This window comes from Neomonachus schauinslandi, chromosome 2, assembly GCF_002201575.2.
Source record: "Neomonachus schauinslandi chromosome 2, ASM220157v2, whole genome shotgun sequence".
NCBI classification, from domain to species: domain Eukaryota; kingdom Metazoa; phylum Chordata; class Mammalia; order Carnivora; family Phocidae; genus Neomonachus; species Neomonachus schauinslandi.
In genome coordinates this window covers 6,802,783-6,827,564 of record NC_058404.1, presented here as the reverse complement: position 1 = coordinate 6,827,564, position 24,782 = coordinate 6,802,783, and the positions used below count along the sequence as shown (strand labels likewise).

Sequence of the window (24,782 nt, the reverse complement as noted above, 5' to 3'; positions counted from 1 at the left end):
TTAAGTGATTTTTCCAGTATCCTATAATCCCTCAGGTTGTTTTTAGCTTTGAACTTCTGGGTAGTACATTTCTTAAAGTCAGAAAAATGGAATTTAGGAAATGTGCATCAAAGGCAGTTATAGGTTTGAAAAAATATGAAGTAGGATCTTCCTCTGGACTGAATTATCTGTAGAACTAAAAAGTACCTTAACCAATGTCAATTTCTTGGGCTTTGATACTGTACAACAGCTATATAACATGTCATCATTGGGGGAAAATTGACTAAGAGGTCACGGGACTCCATATACTATTTTTGCAAATTCTCGAGAATCTATAATTATTTCAAAATAAAAAGTTTTTTTTTAAAGTGCTTTAAAATATATACTGCACTGTAATTGAAGACCAGAGTCTTCTGACAGAACAGCAAGCTATAATTAAACTAAAACATTTGATGAGGCCAAAGGAACTGCAGACATTAGAAATTAATACTGCCTTTAGGGAAGGGGTAGTCACTTATTAGCATCACCTTTCTGCTTAACAATCAAAAACGTAAAACGTGTACATACTTTGACCCAATTTTACTTCCAGGAACAGAACTTACAAAAGGAAGAATGCATAATTTATTTAAAAAACTATTCAAAGAAACAAAATAAATGAAAGAAAATGCCTCATTTACACCCATCAGAGGGAGAAAGGTAAATTTGGGAAAATTCATAGTTTTCCTATGCCTGACTTTCCAAAAAGGTAAAATCACAAAAACACAAGGTCACGATACAATATCTGCATTGAAAATTCATGTTTTAACAAAAACCAAAAAATTTTTCATTTAAATAAATAAAAACATGATTTTGAATGCCCATCTACTTTCTGTAGAAAACCTAAATTTCATGCAAATGAAATACAAACCTGTGCTTTGATGATTTGCTAAATATATTATATTTTCTTTATTTTTTGGCAAATCTCCATATAGCAATATCTAAAAGATAAAACAAAAGGAAACATTAATATTTCAAAACATGCACTACTGTAACAAACAGAACAGGACACTGTCAAAAAATCGACAAAGTCATGAATATTTCCACCCATGATTAACAAAAGTTAGATTTCTCTTAGCAGCATCAGAGACCATAAATGGCACATGTGTATAAAGTAGTTAAGTGGAGGGCAGGTTAATGGTTATAAAGTGAAACAGAATGATCAACACCCTCATGAGAAAAACACAACAAGCATTTATTTACTGCTTATAGTATCTGAAGCTTTTTCTGTAAGATACATCTTCCTTCAAAAAGCCCGCAGTGTAGTGGAAGAGACAGCCGTGTAATACAGTGACAGGAAGACGTAACACAAACATTATGAAAAGACGGCACATTTTAGATCAGAGAACTGTCGACTGAAGAGCAGAAGCAGCGTCGTTAGGTGTGGTTTCGGCAGATGAGATGAAGGAAGGACATTCACGAAAAGGTGGACAAAGAAATGGAGTGGTGGTGTCTGAGGTGTCTGGGGCCCGTGGAGGCACCCCCAGCACTTTCGAGTCAAACGGCTGCATGCAGGACTGGTGAGCTGGAGCAAGGACCCCAGGGAGATCTGGACCAGAATGGGAAAAGTCTTTTGAATACCAAACTGAAGATTAAAACTTTATTTTGTAAGTAACAGGGAAACCTGGCTCACGATTAGGATTCTCTATATCTCTGTAAAGAATAGAGAAAGTTCCCTGGGACGCCCGGCTGGCTCAGTCGGTGGAGCGCGTGACTCTTGATGGGCATAGGGCTTCCTTAAAAAAATAAATAAAATTAGAAAAATTAGAAAAAAAAAAACAAGAAAAAACCAGAGAAAGTTCAGGATATAGGTGACTTCCAGGACTGGGGCGGGCGGGCGGGATGCAACATGCGAGCTGCACATGGCGGTTCCAACTCTAGCAGTCATTTTTTTTTTTAATTAATTTTTTTTATTATTATGTTATGTTAGTCTCCATACAGTACCTGATTAGTTTCTGATGTGGTGATCCATGATTCATTGTTTGCGTATAACACCCAGTGCTCCGTGCAGAACATGCCCTCCTTAACACCCATCACCAGGCTAACCCACCCCCCCGCCCCCCTCCCCTCTAGAACCCTGTTTGTTTTTCAGAGTCCATCATCTCTCATGGTTCATCTCCCCCTCTGATTTCCGCCCCTTCATTCTTCCCCTCCTGCTATCTTCTTCTTCTTTTTTTTTAACATATAATGTATTATTTGTTTCAGAGGTACAGATCTGCGATTCAACAGTCTTGCACAACTCACTGTGTTCATCAGTCATGTTTTATTTCTTAAACGGGATGGTGGGTGCACAGGTGTTCATTATGAGTCTGTAGTTCTGTCTTAAATATTTCACAAAATTGAGAAATTAAAAGTATATTTTTAAAGACTTTAAAGGAAAGGACTGCTAACTGTTTTGTTTTTTTATATTATTCAGGGCATTTTTGTCTCTCTCTCAGTATCTTGTCATCATGGGTTATGCAAGATTAAGAATTAACTAAGGGTTTTTAGATCTATGTTTTTAGATGTCCACACAGATCTTTTGGTCACAACACTCTTCGTTAACATCTTCACAACAGAAGAAAATGATGTCAACTCAGCATCTCTGTAGAAAAGTGGAACTAGAGCACATAACATTGCGGAGATCAGGGACGCAGACTGAGGTTCCTGTGCTCTTCCCCAGAAAACTATACCGTGCTATACATGTAATATGTGTTTACATATTTGCTCAATTTTTTATTAATAAAGTCTATCAGTGCCAAAAAACAAAACCAAACCCTAAACCAACAGTTTGATCTATGCAGGGTTAAAAGAGGAGTTCTTGCTTGTGAACGATCCCCATTCTCTGGCCAATAAGCAGGAACTGCTTCCCAGCATGGGTACAACGCACTGTGCTGACAATACTGCAGCCACCAACCTTCTGTTTTGGGGTTTAAGTTCCCTGGATGGGGCATCACATTTAAAGGTTTCGATTTAATTGATTCAACCTGATTAGCACTCTTTGGAGACCTGCCTGCCCCCAAGCTGTCCAAGAAGAGGCTCTCCCTGTCCTCTCCTGCTCTGAGCTTGATTAATAGACTGCCAGGCTGCAGCCTTTGAAGGCAGATAACAGACAAGTTATTAAAAGGCATTTTTTTTTTTTTTTAGTTTGATTGTGGTAGTTCTGGCGTGTTCCGACTGGATGGGACCAGCAGCACAGGCTGTGAAAAAAATCACCCAAGGCAGAATGAAGGAAACAGAAGTTTACTGAATACGCTGCAAGACAGGAGCAGGAAGGACGGCCAGGAGAGACTGTCTACCTAGGCGGGGTGAGGGGCTGTAGTAACAGGGCTGGGAACATACGGAATTCGCCTGGTTGTAAGCAGCCCACTGATAGGTGATGACCTATAGCCACTTGCAGGTGGGTCACTTAATGAGCCTGTTGGCATTCAGCTCAGGGGTCCCTGTGGGCCCTTTTCCCTTGCTCACGTTTCCACTGCTGAAGCCTGCTGCCTAAAAGTGGCCTCTGTGGTATCTAGAGAAAGTAAGTAGTGAATTTAATTGGGCAAAACAGAAGGAGAAAACATAGTTCTACTGTTAGATCACTCTGAAGGAAAAAACCCTAATTCATAGCCACTGAAGGGAAAATGTATACCTACATCTTTCATACTTCTAAAGTTATTCTTCAATATGCATAGTATCTCGCTGAAATAAAAGGTATTTCCAAATAAAATGCAAGAAGATGGGGAAAAAAAGAGGGTAAGCCTTTCACAAAACATAATTTAGTTATCTTAAAGTAAATATTTGGGCTGACTGCCTATTTAAATTTTTTCATTTGCCACTATAAATTGGTTGGAATTCCACAGAAATAAGTTAGAAAAGAGTAGCTTTTCATAGTTAAAACCTGAAAAGATCTAAAAGCGAAGTACATGAAATTATGAACTACAAATCTTACTGTAATAATTGCAAATCATTAAGTACTTTGAATTAATGTTGATTAACCAAAGAAAGGAATGCATAATTACAATTTTAGGTATCAAATACATGCAGTTTTAAGGCCCTTCACTTGGTTTATTTCCAAGATTTCGAAGAAAACATTTCATTCTAATTTAAAACTGTCAGATTTCTTTCATTCATTTAAGTGGAAAGTTTTTAAATTTACTAACAAGGAGGGGAAGAAATGCAGATTCTGAAAATACTTAACAGCTAAGTATTTAACAGTTATTAACAGTTATTACTACCTTATTAACAAATATATGGTTAGATAGCTGTAGTATCTAAATCAAAAAAAAAGTTCCTAAGAACTTACAAAATACCTATACATATAAATTATTAAATGATTATGTAGGGACCAAGGGCAGGCTGCCCCTAGATGGGCCACTTTGGTATAAAGATTAAGTTAAAAGTAATCAAAACCCAGCAGATGCAGGAAAAGCTATCTGCCTGGCTCTCAAAGGCCTAAATTTGCACAGAAAAGGAGAGCCTGTTCCAGGAAGAGAGCTCTAAATAGACTCCCCTTTACCTAAGAAACTGATCTGCATAATAGGGCACCTCCTTTCACCTTCTTGCCAACAGCCTTCTTCTTGTATCCTAAACCCCTCTCCCCCTCTTTAGCTCAGGTAAGCTTTCCATTGACTCACTATCTTTGGAATCTCATGTGTGTGTGGCGTCCCCATACATACACCTATTAAATTTGGTTATCTCCTGTTGATCTGTCTCATGGCAATTCGATTCTAGGTCCAGCTAGAAGGACCACAGGGCAGAGGAAGGTCTTCCTCCCCGACAATTATGTGATGACCTATAAGCCTACCAGCACTGTCTCATTGTAATCATCTTAAATCCGCTCATCCTCAGCATGCATTTACCTTTTCTCCAAAGCTTTCCCACCTCCTAACCCAGAGCCCAGGATTAATCACACCCCCCTTTTGCCCTGGAACAAACCCCGTTCACACTCCTATGGGAGCTTCAACCACAAATTGTGCATATTTATTTGTAAGTCACCTGTGTGCGTGTGTGGGGGGGCTCATAAGCTCTTCTGTGGCAGGGTCTTCATCATTTTTCTACCCCCAGAGCCCAGAACTCAGATGGTTTTCAGCACAAGTTTACTGAATCATTAAGCTGCACTTTTATTTTTCACAAGTAGATAAAGCTAGATCTCAGTTTCAGCAGTAAAAGGTTTTGGAATAAACGTAAGTAAAACACTTTAAATGCACCAGTGACTTAAGGCATTCTGTGAATCTTCTAGTACATGTATTTTGAATCACATTAATCAGGTCTTTTGCAGGTAATTTGTTCCTTCAAAACAAGGCACATGAAAAACATGGCTTTTTTTGTTCTTCCTAATTCTTTAATTTTAGGTTCATCATAACTGTTTGATTTTAGCTCATCCATTTTTTAAAAGCTCATCTAAAGTCTCTATAGAGGGGCGCCTGGGTGGCTCAGTCAGTTAGGCGTCTGCCTTCGGCTCAGGTCATGATCCCAGGGTCCTGGGATGGAGCCGCATGTTGGGCTCCCTGCTCAGTGGGGAGCCTGCTTCTCCTTCTCCCTCTACCTGCCACTCCCCTGCTTGTGTATGCGTGCTCTGTCAAATAAATAAATAAAATCTTGAAAAAAAAAAATAAAGTCCCTATAGAAAAAAGAACAATTTTTCCTTTTCATTAATTCAGAAGGGGACAATAAAAATGCTCTTTGAATAATTATCTTCATTGCAACTGATCCTCTAGTTACTCTTCTGCTTTAGTCAAACAAACTTGTTTAACTTGCACAAACCGGCTATCAGAAGGCGGCCTGGGGACACCTGGGTGGCTCAGTCGGTTAAGCGTCTGCCTTCGGCTCAGGTCATGATCCCAGGGTCCTGGGATCAAGTCCCGCATCGGGCTCTCTGCTCCGCGGGGAGCCTGCTTCTCCCTCTGCCTCTGTCTCTCATGAATAAATAAATAAAATCTTTATAAAAAAAAAAAAAAGAAGGTGGCCTGGATGTAGATGTAGAATTCTTTCACCTCACCTTGACCATATCTTTATATTGTTTTTAATTTTCTCCCATGATATGTAAACAACCTAAAGACTCTTTTGTATCCTGAAAAAAGGGAGTAAAATGGAATCTACAGTGATCACGTGTTTAACGTAGTAGAGTATCTAATAATACCACCAGGACATAAATGTACACCATTCTTTTTTTGTGAGAAAAAAAAAAAACACAGATTCTTCATTTATCTCAATAATATCCATTTCCTTTCAGTATGCAAAATGAAATATTTTTTTAAAAACTTTTTCACTCCCCTTAATATAGACTCTGTTGAGGGCGACCAGAGTATGCTACCCCAAAACATGCCACATTGGCATAAGGATATTTTGAGGTGAAGAAAGTGAGAAACATCAGACACAGGAAGACCTTTCTGGCCTCCCCCTTTCTGCCAAAGTCATAAGCTTCCCTTTGTAAGGGTGATGTTAATACCCATTCCTAAAGGTGTTCCCTTCTAGAATGCCAGAAAGACCAGCGATAGCACGAGAAGAGTCTGCACAGCAAACCTTACTAAACCACCCTTACCTATCACACATTCCCTAGTGACATGCCCACAATTTACCAGCCCTAACGGCACAAAGCCCTTTCTCTGTCTAGTCATGTTTCCAGAAGTTACTGCCCTTTTTTAAAATGACGTATAAACCCCTCAAACTGAGTCTATTCACTTCTTTTGATTTTCACTTCTTTTCTGTGAGGCACCAATGCATGTAAAAATATTAACATCAGTAAAATATGTATGTCTTTTCTGCTGTTAATCTGACTCTTGTCAGTTTAATTTGCAGACCTCAGCTATGAACCTAAGAGAATAGAGGAAAAGTTTTTCTTCCTCTACACTGCAACATAATAGTCACTAAGAGCACAGGTTAAAGTATTTGATTTGAATTAAGACTTGGATTTGAATCCTAGTCTATCACCTTAGTAATTGTGTGAAATTGAGCAAAGTCCCTTACCTCTCCACATCTATTTCTTTACATGTAAAATGAATGTCCTAACAGCAACTACTCCTAATTAATGAGATGAGGTAAACTACTTCACACAATGCCTTGAACATAGTAAGCATCCCCCCAAAAGTTAGCTGCTGTTATTATTATTGTCCAATAGAGTGAAATTTTTTGTTCACAACTGTGTTAAGTGATTAATGGGTAAGAGGAAAAAAAACGTCTGATTACACAGAAATGCAGCTATAAATTGTTTTAATAAGATTACATATATAATTTACACTTTATGATGTTTATAATCATTTGAAATGAATTTTTAAATGTATTTCTAGGCCAGTGAAATATATCACGAGTTAACCAGTAAAAGATTTCTACTGTAATGCATACAAACACGATGGTCTTTTTCTGCCCAATCTCAAGCAACACTTCATTGAATAGGAAAATTACAATGCCCTCTGAACCAAGATCAAAGTAGAAACATAGTCATGTCTAATAAGCAGTATGCTAAAATAATGATCATGCAACATTTAAAAGGAACCTTACAAATCACAAAGCTTTCTTATACATTCTTCATGTGTGTCCCTTGGTACCGTCCTTATTCTACAGGGTGTTTTGCTGAGCACCTACGACATGCCAGTCACTGAGCGCAGTTTCGCATGGTATCTCATTTAGTCTTCAAAACAGCATGACAGTAAGTATTCCACTGAAGGAGGAGAATACTGAGCTGAGAAGCTTATTCAAGTTGACACATACTATGGCAGAGAGCTAGGAATTACACTCCGGTTTCTCACACCAAGATCCGAAACTCTTTCGAATGCTATAAAACTATTCTCGGCAAAAATTCGAAATAAGAACTTTGAATGAGAAACCTTCCCATATATTAGAAGCTTGTGTGGGGGCACCTGAGTGGCTCAGTCATTAAGCATCTGCCTTCGGCTCAGGTCATGATCCCAGGGTCCTGGGATCGAGCCCCACGTCGGGCTCCCTGTTCCACGGGAAGCCTGCTTCTCCCTCTCCCACTCCCCCTGCTTGTGTTCCTGCTCCTGTTATCTCTCTGTGTCAAAAAAAAAAAAAGAAGCTTATGTGATTTTTTCAGTCTGAAGACGAAGGAGATAAGAAACTCATGAGAAAAAATTAAGTAGACATAAAAAATTTTCCTCCAGAAATGCAAATGCAGACAGGGAACAAAGCAATACCTAAGCCAGGAAGAGCAACTGACATTCACTACCCGGGCTCTACCTTCCACACACCCATGCTGAGCCGCACAAGCTCCCTACAGTGAAGCAAGGCTAGGACTCAGCTGCATTGCTCCTGTATTCCCATGACTCTTGATTCTTTTCTTTCTTTTATAACTTACTTCATACACGCTTTTTGTTTTAAACTGACTTCTTTCTACACTGCTAAGCTGTGTGTTGAGAGACTATTTTCTCATTCTAAAACATGAGTGCCTAGGGGCACCCTGGTGGCTCAGTCGGTTAAGCACCTGCCTTCGGCTCAGTTCATGATCTTGGGGTCCTGGGATTGAGCCCTGAGTTGGGCTCCCTGCTCAGCATGGAGTCTGCTTCGCCTTCTGCCTCCTCCCCCCTGCTTACGCTCATGCTCTGTCTCTCTCTCAAATAAATAAAATCTTCAAAAAAAATAAAATAAATAAAATAAAACATGAGTACCTAGCATGTGGTTAGCACTTTAGGTGACGCTCCTTTCCAGGTATCACCCCCTGGTTTCTTTTTGGTTCTGAAATCCCCACCTGGAGGCCAGGCAGAATAAAGTTGTTTTCCAAATACCACTTCCACACGCATACAGTCCTCTAAAATACCCAAGCAACACTTGCTTATTTGGGGTTTCCACTGCTAGTTCCCACAGAGAAAGGGGGAACAAAATAAGCCTTAGAGAGCTGCGTAGGTTCAAAAGTAGCGAGAAGTACAGGTTTTTATTGACAAGCAAACAAAGGTTTCTCTATATCGCTGGCTATTGCAGAATGTCCTCTTTATAAGGTCTCTGACCTTATTCTTTCTCAGTCTTACTTCTGAGCGTACAGTTCATGTTTCTTTCCCCTTTATCTATTTAAGTAAAGAATACAATTAGACTCACTAGACCAGTAGTCTCCATTAAATCAAAACCTGTCAACCAGTAAGCTCAGTCAAGGACCCATCCCAGTTAAAAGTGAGATTCATCTACATTTCCACAGACACCAGATCAGTATCCCCTGTACTCTGCCCTTTTATTAAAAGGGGAAAATTAAGTTATTCTCCCCTTTATTGCTATCTCCACAAGGTTACAATCTTGTAGAGCGGTCAATACCGGCATTAAAAGATGCTAATGTTATGTTAATATTTCCTGTGTTAATTACATGTGTGATGCTGACACCGAGAGCGGGTGAGGGAAAGATGAGGCTTCAGCTGGAAGAAAGCATACAGAGAAGAGTCCAAAGGCACATGCTTGAAAATACCCTGGTGATTTGGGAGACTGGGGAGGAAGCAGCAGTTGGGCTACAGTGAAACCAATAAATGGAAAAATTGGCCAGGGCAAAATTTAGACAGCTTTGAAGGCCACACTTAGGAGTCTTCACTTTCATTCAGTTATCCACTGAGGGCCTCTTTTTCCTAAACATACCACAATACTCACTCCCGTTTGAAGTAAAGATTCGAAGCACCTCATACAGCCTTCTTAAAGAACCCAGGCAAAGTTATTTTATCTTTGTGTCACAAAGCTAACAAACACAAACACTCCAATTTCAGTATTATCCTCTACTGGAATTGTTTGTCCCTATTTTTCCTAGTATGAATAAACTAAGAGCAGGGATCTCATTTCAACCAACATAACCACACCATCGAGCAAAGCATCTTCAGAAAATGGATCCTGAAGCCAGAGTGCCTTGTACTGAATCCTGCCTTACCTACTACAAGTGTGAACTACAGGTGCCTCAGTTCTCATCGGTAAAATGGGAAGAGGCGTGCCTACGTGGTCAGAATGACAGGACTGACATGCTAGAACACCTGGCACAGTCAGCTCGCACTCAACACCAAGTTTGTTACGGAACCCTTCCTCTCCTTTCTCTTGCACATCCTGTCCACAAAGCCCTATCAGCTACTTCGAAAATAGATCTGGGAATCTTTACATCCTCTCCATGTCCACTCTGTCCACAAGTCTGACCACCATTTCTTGCCTGGATTACTACAAATCCTCCCCGATTGGCCCCTTTTCAGAGCTCCATGCAAATGTCACTAGTTTGGGCAAAGTTCCTCAACCACTAGTCTAACAATTTCACAGAGCACAGTACATGTTAATTTTCTTGTTCCCATCTGTGTCTCACTAGAGGGTGAGCTCCATAAGGGCAGGGATCTTGCCCACGGTTTTCTTCACTGTATCCTTTAGCGTCCACCTAAGGATCTGGAACAAGGTGCACACTCCAATACTGCACGAATGAAGGAGTGAAGAGTAGTTTTTAGGGATTCCTTAGAAGTTACTACTTAGTTTTGGATTGCATTATCAACCCGTGTTTAAGAAACCATAATAAAATGAGAAAATATTAAAGGAAAAATTAACTTCTAATTCCATTTAGGAAGAGTCAACTCTTGGTTCATTCAGCTCTACAAATTCAGACAAATTCACGAAAGAGGGAAATTAAATTATGTCTATAGACTCATATTTTCCTTTCCTCAACAGCACAGATGCGTCCCCATAGGTTACAGACATATTGGGTACAACTATAAAACCCATCCGAGAGGTTAATGTATTGGAGGAGTCTTCCCACAATTTACATTTATTTAAAAGCTCTTAGAAGAAATCTAAAGTTACACACCAAACTGTTGCATACCTGGGAAAGGTGTGTGTAGGCAGAGGGAACTTTAACTTTCTCAAAATATTTTGGCAGTGTTTGAATGTTTTTTTGCATCTGTGATTTAAAATAGAAAAATAAGACATTAAAAGGAATCTTAGGGGCGCCTGGGTGGCTCAGTTGGTTAAGCGACTGCCTTCGGCTCAGGTCATGATCCTGGAGTCCCTGGATCGAGTCCCGCATCGGGCTCCCTGCTCAGCAGGGGGTCTGCTTCTCCCTCTGCCCTCTTCCCTCTCGTGCTCTCTGTCTCTCATTCTCTCTCTCTCTCAAATAAATAAATAAAATCTTTAAAAAAAAAAAAAAGGAATCTTACACTAATGCAAACAAACAAAAAAATTGCTTGCTCAATCAGGGATTTTTATTTATAGAAAGTATAAAAACAAGGTTCTTCTTTTTTTCTTTTAAAGATTTTATTTATTTGACAGAGAGAGACACAGCGAGAGAGGGAACACAAGCAGGGGGAGTGGGAGAGGGAGAAGCAGGCTTCCTGCGGAGCAGGGAGCCTGATGCGGGGCTCGATCCCAGCACCCTGGGATCATGACCTAAGCCGAAGGCAGACACTTAACGACTGAGCCACCCAGGTGCCCTAAAAACAAGGTTCTAATTACAGTTTTCTAAAATTTTCCTATAAGTCTATTCCCTGGCCAGACTTAAAATGTGTTAGACTGGAACCCTATTTGATTTGGGAAATGTTTAATTTCCTCTATGAAAGGCTGTTGTCATTCTTAAACACACACATGCAGAAGCACAACCAAACCTGCCTGGCTCTGTCTTGCCCCAGCTAAACTGAAGGAAGTAATCTCAGGTCTTTTAAGGTCTTCACATGGATGATAAATAAGCAGAGAAAAAGGAAATTAAGGATACAAAGTATTTATATTCTCTTTAGGACTACTGATATTCAAGAAGACTCCGGGCAACGTTTTAGCAGAAATGCAGACAGAATCCAGATGTGGTAAAAAGGAGGTGGACCTGTAAGGTCCCTTCTCCCATTCTAAATAAACATATTTTATTCGAATAGTTTAGCTGCCCTCACCACAAGATACAGAATACAAATTTAACTGAGAGTCTAGGACTATGTTTGATGAAACAGTGCTATAGAAAGAACCAGTTATAAATGGTCTCCAGATATGAATGCCTTGGTTGTTCCTAAGGAACTTGAAACAATGTTTCAATTAAAAGTATGAATTATTAGAGAAGTTAAGAGTATTCTAACTGAACATATTAAAAAAAATCAAAATCTTAGGCTTAAATTCTGTTATCTTGTTTCCAGTATTTTTTGAACTATTTTATACTTGAAGTAGGTCAGCTGAAAAACTAAATTTATCTTCTCTCAAAGTCCACATTTTGTTGTTCTATCATGTTAGCATTTGAGAAAGAGCAAATTAGAAGATAGGGCCATTAATGTAAAATACATTTTAAAGTAAATTCCAAGTGTTACAGAAGGATTTAAGCAGGAAAAACATTTGATTAAAATATTTATTACATGTTAATAAGGAGGCATGTATTATATCACTAGATATTTTTGCCCTGCTAATATCAATGATCAGTTTTTAGTTCATTCCTTTGGAAGGAGGAAAAAGAGAATTTTTTTTTTTAAATAATGAGAAAGGAATTCTGATATTTAGAAAAAAAATACATTAACTTTTAACAGCTTCCAAAACAACATGTTAAGATTTTTCATTACCTATCATAACTATTACAATGATTGTTTATGCAGAAATCTCAACATTCGGGACAGCATCCTAGGATAGAAATTATGGTAAATCTGATTTCCCCTCACCTCGAGGTTATAGTAACTGCATCACCGTCCATCCTGCAGGAATCCTCACTGCTGCCTCTGCCAGTTAATGCCCCTCTTTCTTTCTACCTTTCCACAAGTTTTCCTGAAACTCCAGCTCCAAGAATAAGCCGGACTAAGTTATGACTAGGTTGAATGGTGACCCCCACAAAAGACTGTCCATGTCGGGCGCCTGGGTGGCTCAGTTGGTTAAGCGACTGCCTTCGGCTCAGGTCATGATCCTGGAGTCCCGGGATCGAGTCCCGCATCGGGCTCCCTGCTCGGCAGGGAGTCTGCTTCTCCCTCTGACCCTCCTCCCTCTCATGCTGTCTCTCATTCTCGCTCTCAAATAAATAAAATCTTTAAAAAAAAAAAAAAAAAAAAAGACTGTCCATGTCTTAAGCCTATAACCTATAAATGTGACCTTACTTGGGAAAAGGGTCTTGGGCTAAGGATTCTGATTTGGGGAGCTCATCCTGGATTATCTGAGTGGGCCCTAAACCCAATGACAAGTGTCCTTATAAAAGAAAGGCAGAGGGAGATCCGACATAGGCAGAAGAGGAGGAGGAAATGAGATCACGGAGGCAGATTGTGGATTATATAGCTACAAGTCAAGGAATGCCCACAGCCACTGGAAGCTGAAAGAGCCAAAGAAAAGACTGCCCTAGAGCCTCAAGACGGAGTATAGGCCAACAAACACCTTGATTTCAGACATTTGGCCTCTAGAACTGTAAGAATAAATTTCTCTTGTTTTAAGCCACTAAATTTGAGGTGATTTGTTATGGCAGCAACAGAAAAGAAATACAGCTATTTGAATCCGTGTGCCCCAAAATAATAAAGAGGTTTGTGTTGATTTTCAATGGATCTCAAATTAAGTGAGATAAATGAGACTTTTAAAATCCTTATTGCTTATTCCAAAGTAAATGGTAAAGGTACCCTTTTTTGTTTCAGTACTAATAAAATTCTAGAACCTAAAAGAATAAATTATAAACGAAAATTTTAGCAACAGTGATTGAAATGCTCTCCTGTGTCAAAAATGTGTGTGAAAATAAAGTAGTGGAAATAGGAAAGAACAGATATTTAGCTAGAATCCAATGGAACATTCAAGTATACATGCTGAACTGGCTTACCTGCCAAACACAGATCACCAACTTCATGGACCTACTTCTCTTCAGCTTAAAAATTCTATACATAAAAAAATATTCTGTTACACTACCATGAGCCATTTCTTTTTTAAAACCTAGAATTAAAAAGCATTAAAAAGTCCATTTAAAAAAATTCTAATTTATGTTCAACATCACTAATCAGCAGGCAAATGCAAATCAAAACCATAAGTTATCACCTTACACCTGTCAGAATGGTTAGTATCAGAAAGACATTTAGCAAGGATGTGGAGAAAAGGGAAACCTCATGCACTGCTGGTGGAAACGTAAATTGGTGCAGCCACTGAGGAGGTTCCTCAAAAAATTGAAAATAGAAATGCTACCTGATCCAGTAATTCCACTATTGGGTATTTACCCCAAGAAAACAAAAACACTAATCAAAAAGATATACATGTACCCCTGTGTTTATTGCAGCATTGTTCACAATAGCTGAGATATGGAAGCAACTTAAGTGTCCACTGACAGATGAAGACGACGTGCTACACAAACACAAACACAAACACACACACACACACACACACACGCACTGGAATATCACCCAGTCATAAAAAGGAATGATTTTGGCATCAGAGACAACATGGTTGGATCTAGAAGGTATTATGCTAAGTGAAATAAGTCAGACAAATACCGTTCGGTTTCACTTTATATGTGTTATCTAAAAAACAAAACAAACAAAAAAGAAACAAACCCATAAATACAGAGATCAAACTGTTGGTCACCAAATGGAAGGGGGTGGAAAAACCGATAATTTAAATACAACTCTACAATGTATATAATTTAATGGTGAACTTCCTTTCGTCCAAAAACTTAAATTACTAGCACTTCTTCAGAAATGAATCAACATTCTTTTATACAGAACAAAGATGAGGATCATCTCTGTTCTTTGCCAATTAGAGGTGAAAAACAATTCAAGAAAAAAAAAAGTCCCCTAGCAAAATAAGAAAAACAAGACAAAATGTTAATCAAAACTTTACAATGACAAAGTCACTGATGAAAACTAGTAAGTAAAACTAAGAATAAGGTGACAGAATGTCCTTATAGATAAATGCCCTTTCCTTTATTATCCTGGATATTGTCATTCATGCATTTATAAAAGGATATCTGATGGCCCTCAAGTGTAATTCAAAGTTTTATTTAATGTGTGTTCTTTAAAGTTTGTTAGGAATTCTGGAACTGACTGTCCACTGACGATCAACAGATTCAATTTTTTTAAAAACCATGTGCTGAGAACTCAAAAATTAAACTGGAGGTCTACACTGAACAGGGTATAAGGTAAGACATACAATTTAGAAACACTGAAATTTTACAATCATTTTTAAAATAAGAAACTTGCTAAACACATAGTACTTCACTGGTATATTATACATTATATTGCATGGAACACGCTATATTCTTTGAACAAAAATGAAATAATCCACCAGAGGTAGTACTATTTTCCTAAAAGGTAACTGACTTTGTCCTATGTTCTGTCTATATCCTAGTCCAGGTCAGTTGTCATCTGATGTGAAATTAAATATTTAATCATGACAAAACCATACATTTAGACAAAGGCGGTGAAATAAGAGCAAAGGGGGGAAAACGATTGGTCTGAATTAGTGAAAATTTTAAATGAAGCCCATTTTAAAAGTCAATTAACAGGAAACCATGATCTGGAAAAGCAATCTTTCTTTTCTAGGAAGCGCTTACAGATACCGGTTTAAATGTAGGCCCTGGCTTCTCCTACTTCCCTTCCCCCAAACAACCTCCAACTGGGGCAAACTCAGAGTCATCAGGGATCCACAGCAGTGCAACTGCAACCTGAAAATAGTAGCTGGTTGACAACAGGGTGAAAACAGCTGCTCCAGGGGAAAAAAAAAAAAGACAAAAAGACAAAACCAATGCCATCCCATTCCCTTCAACCCAACCCCGACTAAGAAAAGAAAAAAAGAAAAAAAGAGGACTAAACGGATATAAGGAATAACCAAGAGTCAAGCTCTTTCATTCAAATTGGGAAATAAAAGGAAAATTCGCAATTGTTATTTTTGTAAAAGAGACTTCAAATAACTAAAGGGGGTCTTCTACATTTTTTCTTTTTCTCTTTCTTTACAAATTTAATCTGCAGATCCAATCTCTACAGAAAAAGTAACAGAAAGTCATCAGACAAAAAATTAGCCACACATTTGAGCCTAGTATAAGTTGGCAAGAATTTTATCTACGGTAAGGCTTCTACAGTAACAAATGTATTAATTTCCTCATCCAGCTTTCACTTATACTGGGGAAGAATGCAAAACAAAGTTGTACTTATTGTCCAAATAGTAACAGTCATCTGTTTCAAGAGGTCTCCGATTTTTAAAAGCGCCCTTTTGACTTCAAACATTACCAATCTTCTGAGACCAAACGCCAAAAACTTGTCAACTGCTTGCCCTACTTAAGTGTTCGTGTGCACCTACTTAGCAAAGCACCGAGACAGGTAGTTACAAAAGATGGGGAAAGGGGGGCGGATGATCCAACTTGTGGCCTCAGAACAACATAACCACAGCTTCCTAGCGATCTTGGGGTACCTGCTGCAAGGAAGTATCGGACCAAACCCTACCTAAGAACGTGAAACTTCCCTCGCCGTGGGAGGACAGGGTGATGGCACGTGTTCTTGGGGCCGGATCTGCCAGGCAGAGCTGAACGATCCGAAAGTACCCAGGGGTGGGGGGCGGGGCGCGGGGTGAATGGTTCCCAGCGGGGACCCGGGTGGAGAGCGGGCAGGCAGGTGCGGCGCAGGGGAGCGGAGGGCGGGCAGTGCCCCTCACCTGCACGCCGGTGTAGTTCTCGAAGAAGAAGAGCACCATGCTCTGATAGATGCAGTAGAGCCGGTCGTCCACCGCCTGGTAGAAGCGGGAGGGCAGGAAGGCGGAGAGCAGCCGCCAGGCCCCCCAGGCCAGCACGTAGGTGGGGGCAGTGCCCAGGAGCACGGCGGCCGGCAGCACGCAGCGCATCGAGTACATGTGAAGCACCAGGGACAGCAGCATCTTGCCGGGGCCGCGCGCGGAAGGCTCCGCTGGCTGCTCCCCGCGCGGGACGCCTCCAGGCCGCCCCGCTGCCCTCAGCCAGCGGCCAATCACGGGGCCGGGCCGGGCCCCGCCACCGCCCCCTCACCTCTCCGGGCAGCCAGCTGCACCTGAGACGCCCAGCCTGTGCCCGCTCCGGCCTCCGCCCCCAGCCGCATGGGCCGCGCGGCCGCCTGACGCTGGGCGGGCCCGCGAGTGTGGGGCCGGGCGCGCTGCTCGCGGCCGCGGGGCAAGGGGATGCCGCGGCCCTCCGAGGCTCAGTGGCTCAGAAGCGTTTACACCCCTTGACCCTCGCCCGTCACCCAGCGCCCCTGACGGGGGCGGGGCTCCGCGGCAACAACACGCCGCCTGATTGGCCTTCTGTTGCCATAGTCCCCCGTAGGGGGCGGGAGTCCATGAACTTAACACATCCTCTGATTGGTCGAATGCGCTGACAGTTGAAGCGCAACTGCCGACCGGACGCGCGGCCAGCCAGGGTCTGTCCGCTACGCATGCTCCAAAGCTTAGTCTCGGGGCAGACGCGGGAAGGAAGGTGGCGGCTGACAGGCCCCGTAGGTGAAGGTGCGTGCGGGCCGGAGGAGGGGGCCCGGGCGGTCTTGGGTCCCGTCAGGTGGATTCTGGGCCCGGGTTGGTTGGAGGGCAGGCCCCACGTTCTGCTCGCACGCTCTGTGGGCCCCTGGTCCCCGGGATGCCCTGTGTCTCAAATGTGCTGCAGACCTTGCTATCTCCAGTCAGGAGGACTCACGCATTCAGCAAATATTTGCCAAGCTTAGTTTGGGAAGGCCAAAACGACAAACCTGGACCGGTACGGTAGGGTGTGATAAGCGCTATCAGAGCTCCGCCCCGGGTTATCTACCCAGGGCTAGGCTCGGCGGGATGCCTCCCACACGGTCCGCCTTCCCCGCTTCTTCCCCTTCTCCCCAGCGAGTGCGCAGGACTCCCTCCCTTCCCTTCCCCCGCCACTAGGGTGGTTCGGAATCAGGCCGCTTCTTCCGTCACTGTAGTGACGGGACTTGCATGTTAGCGCTCAGCTGGACAGCCTTTTCCCGAGGTGCTTTGCGCATTGTCAGACCTTTCAGGTTCACTCTTGCTTCACTTCCTCAGCGCCTGGGTCTCTGTCTTCCCATTTTGTTTTAATAAGGAGCCTCATTTTTGGGGTAGTACTTAAAAGTACCTGGACTGTACATATAGAATATGTAAAGTACTGACATACTTTTGTGACCTTCACAAAAATCTAGGAAGGCGGGGCAGTTGTTTTATTGATGTAAAAACAGATCCAGAGACCTTCTGGATCCTTCTACTGCCCTTTGGCTTCAGTAAAAGTGGTTTAATGTGTAACGTTTTCTGGGGACAATTGCACTTCCAAAGAATGCCAAATGCTTTAAGTGAAAAAAATTTTTTTTCATTAAAAACATATTTTTTTTCTTAACGGAAGCCTGTGGGGTAGCTTTATGCAGGGAGCTGTTTTATTTATTTATTTTTAATTTTTTTAAAAAGATTTTATTTATTTGAGAGAGAGAATGAGAGACAGATAGCAAGAGAGGGGGGAGGGTCAGAGGGAGAAGCAGACTCCCCGCCGAGCAGGGATCCCGATGCGGGACTCGATCCGGGGACTCCAGGATCATGACCTGAGCCGAAGGCAGTCGCTTAGCCAACTGAGCCACCCAGGCGCCCTGCAGGGAGCTGTTTTAATGGAAAATTCTAACAAGGGCCAGGACAGTGGCTACGTTCTGTGAGTATATGTGATTGACATCACGTAACATGATTGGTAGGTGGTTACGTTAGGAGACAAAGCCAGGTGAATAGAGTTCTCAAGGAACAAGTATTTGGACAGTATATTGCCAACAGGAAGCATTACACAAAAGAAAGACTTTGAACAGGGTTTTCCCTCTCTTTCTGTGGAAAGTAATGGCCTGTGAGAAAAACTAGATTTCTTTTTGGAGGGCAAAAGTCATGGGTGTGGATAGTGTGCATCTCCAATACCACTCATGCTTCCTTGGATTGAGACCAGACATCCCTACAGTTAGGAGAAAATGTATGAAGAGATAAAGCAGGCTCAGTGTTCACATTACGATCTGTATGCATGACGTCAGTAAATATGTGTGACGTATGGAAATACGTTGCTTTCCGTGAATTACGCCCCAGTGACTGTTCATCACCAAGTGGTAAAGTTCTGAGAGCTTAAGTTTCTCTTGTCCCCATTTATATCCAAACCCAGCCGTGCCTACCTGGTTAGTCCTGTGCTCTTCTCTCTTCCTAGTAATAGTGGCAGATTCACTCTCCCCTCTGCGCACTTACTCCCTTCTTAGCTCTAATCAACCCTCATGCCCTGCTTCTACCTCCTTACCTCGTACATTATTTTAATCCCTTGCAGTCTGACTTCCTTTTCTACCACTCTAGAAAAATGGTTCTTTAGAGAAGTACAGCTACCGTGGCCTGCATACACCGGCACTGTGATAGAACAGTGAAAAGACTGGTTCTCTTTGTGCCTTTCTGTTGCTTGGGTGTGGTGAGGGGTTGTGCGTGGGGTGAGTTTTACATGAAGAGGAAATGCGTGGTACTATGGGAACATGTATTGGGATTTCATTTAGTCTGGGTACAAAGAACGCTTCTCAAGCAGAGTGACACTTAAAATGAAACTTAATGGTGGAGTTAGCTAGGCGACAGCTAGAAATAAGAGGAAGAGGAAGAACCTCCCAAGTGAGAACTTCGTATCCTGAGGACGGAAGCTGAGAGTGCAGCGTACCCAAGCACTGAAAAGCCGTGTGTGGAGCATTGGAATGGGCCACGCTTTTTTTTTTTTTTTTTTAAATTTTATTGCGAGAGTGCGCTTACAAGCTAGGGGTGGGGGGAGGGGAGAGGGAGAGGGAGCAGCAGACTCCCTGCTGAGCAGCTCCATCCCAGGACCCCGAGATCATGACCTGAGCCAAAGGCAGACACTTAACCTAATGAGCCACCCAGGAGCCCCATGGAATGGGCCACACTTAAAAAAAAAATTGGATGCCCCCTAAAAGAACTGTATTTCCCTCACACATTTTTAAGTTAATAGCTAAAATTGTTCTTATTGTAAGTTTAGTTACAAAAGTAAGTTCTGATGAGTTATGACATTTTAAAATAAAGTGATTACAGAAATCTTTTAAATGGTCTGAATGGATTATGAATACCATGGCAATTTATTACCCATCATCATCTGTTTAAATAGTTAAGGTTTTTACCAATTAGAAGTTTACATTGATCCTTTCTTTTTCTCCTTGAAAACATATTTCATTCCACTTGTACCACAGAATTTAACTTAATGGAATATCCTTTTATGATTCAAAGTCTCTTATTGCTCAGACTATATCATCAAGTATCGAAAAGTAAAAATTTCTCCTGGATTAGGTATTGCTGTTGTTAGCAATATACAGTGAATCAGTGTGTATACAAAATCTGATAATTATTGTAAATAAAGTTTTATTGACAACGCCTGTCTTAATGATGCCTTAATTAAAAGAAATTTTAAATTATCTTTTGGTGTCCTCAAGTTCATTAAACCTTTCCACCTCCGCAGTGCAGTACAATGTAGTTAAGATTTGAGGTGGACCAAGTGGGTGGGGACCATTGTGAAATGCAAGGTGGGTCTGGACTCCCAGGAGTCTTCATAGGCAGATCAGTTTCAGGAAAGTTAAGCATCTGAAAGTCAGGTCCTTAGAACTACTCATGACCACATCTTTACATATTTTCAGGGATTCCCCATGGAATAGTTCTTGAAAACTATCGGTGGAGAAAGTAAGTGGGGCAAGGGAAGGAGACAAAGATGGTAGGGGTTGAGTCAGGAAAGGAAAGATCGGGAAGAACCACATGACGGTGGGACTTATGATACATGTAAATGATTTTAGACTATCCCAAAGGATCTGGAAAACTACTGAAAGGTTTAAAAGAATTTTTTTTTTTAATTGTTCTAGGTAGTGTAAATTGACTGTCCAGGTGGTAACAGGGTGCTGATCTGGATGTGATGCCCTTAGAAACAAAGGGAAACACTTGTGTCACTGTGAGTGCAGGAAAGATCCTGAACAAAAATACCTTCTATTCACCAACAACCTAAAATTGTAGCCCAGTACTCTGCCTCTATTGGTCAGCTACCATGCAAGCCTTTATTTTTTACTTGTAAAACTAAAACAGGCATCCTTGTTCCAAAAGACCTAAATAATACTTTAAAAAATATATATTGGATGAAATCTGACCGTCTCTTTCCAACTTTCTCGCCTAGAGGTTAGAGTTGTAATAACATTCTAGTTCTTCACCTGTGCTTCTGTTAGTGGATGTTTGTACATCCATGGCCCTGTTCGCCTCTTGACCTGAGGATTTTCATTCGGATCAGATGTCCATCCCTCCCCAGCCAAGGCCCTATTTCGGGGAAGTTGGCTTTAATCCGGGCTCTGGGGCTGGGCCATGATTAGCATCAGACAGTGGTGTCTGAAGTGTGGACCTTGAACCCCTGAAGGTCCCCCAAGACGTCCAGGTGCCCCAAGATGAAATGTTTCTTAATGTCCGTGAATTGTGATTTGCCTTTCTGACTGTGTTGAATTTTCAGTGGTGATGTTGGGTAACTCTGCTAGCACCCTAGCATGCATCAAAGCCAAAATCCAAAGCGCCTTAGTGCCCACGTGTTCATCACCACATACTCGCGGCAAAAACACACTCATTTCAGTCAATATCCTTGATGAAGCAACAAAAAAAGACCAAGTTTATTAAATCCTTACTCTTTAACATTGGGTGTGAGTAAATGGGGAGTATCTATGAAGCACGTGTGATTTCACTCAAGTACAGTAGTTCTCTGGAGGAAAACTTTCATTTTTCAGGCTGAACTAGCTACTTTTTTTTTTGAAAGGAACATCCTTTTTACATGAAAGAGTAACATATGTTATGGTTATTCTGGCAGATATTTTCTCAAAAATGAACAAAATGTCACTTCAAGGAAAACAACGCATAGTTGCTGGTAATAAAACTTGAGCTTTCAAATGAAAACGAGAATGCTGGAAAGCTTAAATTTGGGGTCTGACCTGTTCCCAATACTTCAGACTCTTACAAATTCTGTGGTAATAACCATTGTGACTTTTCAGTATTGTATGTCAATATTTTAGAAGATTTGCAAAAATAAGTGAACCACTAATTTGTAAGCCGATGCTTCATGTCCAAATCATTGCATGGGTAATGGGTTCTTCCAAAGTGCAAGAGAGACCTGTGGATTTGAATATAATAGGGTACAAAACTTTCCTATATTAAACTCCAAAATGCTAATAACCTCTAAGAAATTACCAGTTGTTGAGTTTTACTCTAGTAATGTGCATATTCTTTCTTATCTGGAAAGGCTAATACACTCCTTCCTTTTTTCCAATCATGTATCTGATGGAGGCTGGGTTCTCTTCATTTGCCTCCACCAAAAAAAACCTTGTGAATGCAGGCAGGGAATCTAGCTGTATGTAATTAAGCCACACAGTAAAGAGACCTGCAAGACCATGTGTAACTGTAGCCACTCTTCTTACTAAATTTACCTTAGTAAGTCTATTTTTTCATGAAAATATTGTTAGAATGCAATGAGTTTTAGAGTGTTTTTAAAGGAACTAAGTATTTTTAAATTTCTTGTTTTAATTTCCAAAACAGTGAATACCAATAGGTAGAACTCTTTTTTTTTTTTTTTAAGTTTTGTTTAATGGTTTCTTGAACCATTAGTCTATTATAAAGTAGCCCTACTTGCGTTGCTACAAAAATTGGTTTAGGGATGAACCCCTAAGGGCTTCTGAGACCCAAAGATGATTGGGGTGTTCTGGAAAACAATCCTATCCACTCTGCTAAACAAGCTACCAGAAGAGATGCTCCTCTCTCTTCCACTTAGTGACTTGACTGGGCTGACACCTGGATCTGCATAGCCACTTTGCCGTCTCATGGAAAGTCAGTTTTAGGATGGCGCTGACACCCAGCGGAGAAATAGATAAGGACTTAATTTGGATTTTACTCTGAGATGGGAGTATCTTGGACAGAGTAGTAACAAAAGGATCACCTTGGCTGCCGCATTCATTTGCTGGGGCTGACATAAGAAAGCATCACAGGCCGGGTAGCTGTTGAATCAAACCAGCTATGAAACCCACTCTCAACCCTGTGGTTATAGGAGCAAACAAATCTCCATGAAAGCCAGGTTGATGTGGGTTTCTCTCTTATCTGTTATCTGCCCAGTCCTCCACACTAGAAACCAATAGGTTACTCTACATTTCTCTGTTGCTCACTGTTAGCACTAGGTCACTGTTCATTCACTCCATCAGTTACTGAATGCTTGTGTGCAAGGCCCTGTTGTAGGACCTGGTAATACAGCCATGACCAAGGCAGATAAGATCCCTGTCTTGGTGTTACCTCCATGTCCGTGGTAAGAGATGTGTAATAGCTTGTCAAGGACTTATAAGGGCAAGCAGTGAGCTAAGATAACGTGATGTGATTGTTGTGAAGTGACACCTTTGCATGGTAAGGCCAGGAAATGCCTCCCCAAGGAGGAGATCTTTAAGTTACAATTGGAATTATAAGATCTAAGATGAGGGCATTTCGGGCTGAGGGAAAAGCAAGTGCAAAGGTCCTGAGGCAGGAAGGAGTTGAGTAAGTAGCAGTTTTAATTTCTCACTGGCTAAATCCTTACACCCCTTCTTGATTCTTCTTCCCTATCCTGCATGCAATCTATCAGTAAACTGTATTGGCATCACCATTAAAATACATCCGGAACCCATCCCCTCTCTCCACCTCTCATTGACCACCCTCATCGGATGCGCCACCCTCTTACCTATAAAACTGTGATGGCCTTCATTTAGTCTCCCCGCTAATACTCTTGCCCCTCACAATCCTATTCACTATATTTGAATTGTGTCCACAAAATTCATACAATGAAGTCCTAACCCTCAGAATCTCAGAATAGGACCTTATTTGGAGATAGGGTCTTTACAGAGATAGTCAAGTTTAAATGAGGCCCTTCAGGGGGCCTTAATTCATTATGACTGGTGTCCATATAAGAAGGGGAAATTGAGGTCCATGCACAGAGGGAACATGAAAAGACAGGTAGGTAAAGATGGTCCTCTCAGGAGCAAGAGTGGCCTGGGTCCGATCCTCCCTTACGGCCCTCTGAAGGAACCCGCCGACTTCAGCCTCCAGAACTGTGCCACAACAAACTTCTGTGTAAGTTACCTGGCCTGTGATGTTTTGTTTTGAGGCCCCAGCAAATGAATGCGGCAGCCAAGATGATCCTTTAGTTACTACTCTGTCCAAGATACTCCATCTCGAAGTAAAATTCAAATAAGTCCTGCCTGTGGCCCACCAACTGCCAGGAGCCATCTCCTGACCACATGGAGAATGGCTGTGCCTCAGACTCCGAGCTTCAGCTGTGACTGACCTAACTAGACCCTCCTCAACATGACCCTATTCTTTGCTCCAGGAAATTCTTGCCAAGAAGATAAGGCTGTAAACCGCTAAGTAACTTTTTTGTTTGCTTCACGAATCCCTGCATTTCCCTTGACACCAACAATAGGCTGCTCAGCCAAATCCTTCTCGGGACAGCCAAGAGCTCATCTGCGTAGACTGCCTTCTCTGGACAGACTACTCCATTGAGTGCTTAGCAAAGAACATTGGTGTGTCAGACTTGCTCAGAAGCCCTTGCCTAGCTGTGTCTACCAGTTGTGAACTGTTACATCACTAACTTTGTCCAAAACCAGTTAGGTCCCAACATTGAAAGACCTTCCTAAAACTATTCAAGCCCAGACCCTAAAACTCCATAAATGCACTTGCTTTTGGGACTCTAAGACTATCTAGATGATGATCTTCCTTACTGCGGTAAATAAGCAGTGGTCTTGTTTGATCAGGAAGTTACTCTTTTTGGAAAGCCAACCATCCCGATCTTTTGCTATCCTTCCTGTGCATTGAGCAGGAGAGTCTTCCCAGAATTTGACATGTTCGTCCCTCACCTAGGAGCATGTTTTCCCTCTTTCCCAGGCTCCTTCAAATGTGACCAGAGAGACTGT

General features: G+C 41.5%; 1 protein-coding gene across 1 annotated transcript in view; it reads right to left on the bottom strand.

The window, feature by feature from the left end:
- AGPAT5 (1-acylglycerol-3-phosphate O-acyltransferase 5) overlaps positions 1-16,838 on the bottom strand; it is a 75,861-nt gene extending 59,023 nt beyond the window's left edge. Inside the window, exons 1-2 of the mRNA XM_021694135.2 lie at positions 16,492-16,838; positions 887-956 (exon numbers count right to left, since the gene is read on the bottom strand). Of these exons, the coding sequence (XP_021549810.1) occupies positions 887-956; positions 16,492-16,710 (289 nt within the window). The 5' untranslated portion in view covers positions 16,711-16,838. The remainder of the gene's footprint in view (positions 1-886; positions 957-16,491) is intronic.
- Positions 16,839-24,782: the final 7,944 nt, after the last annotated feature.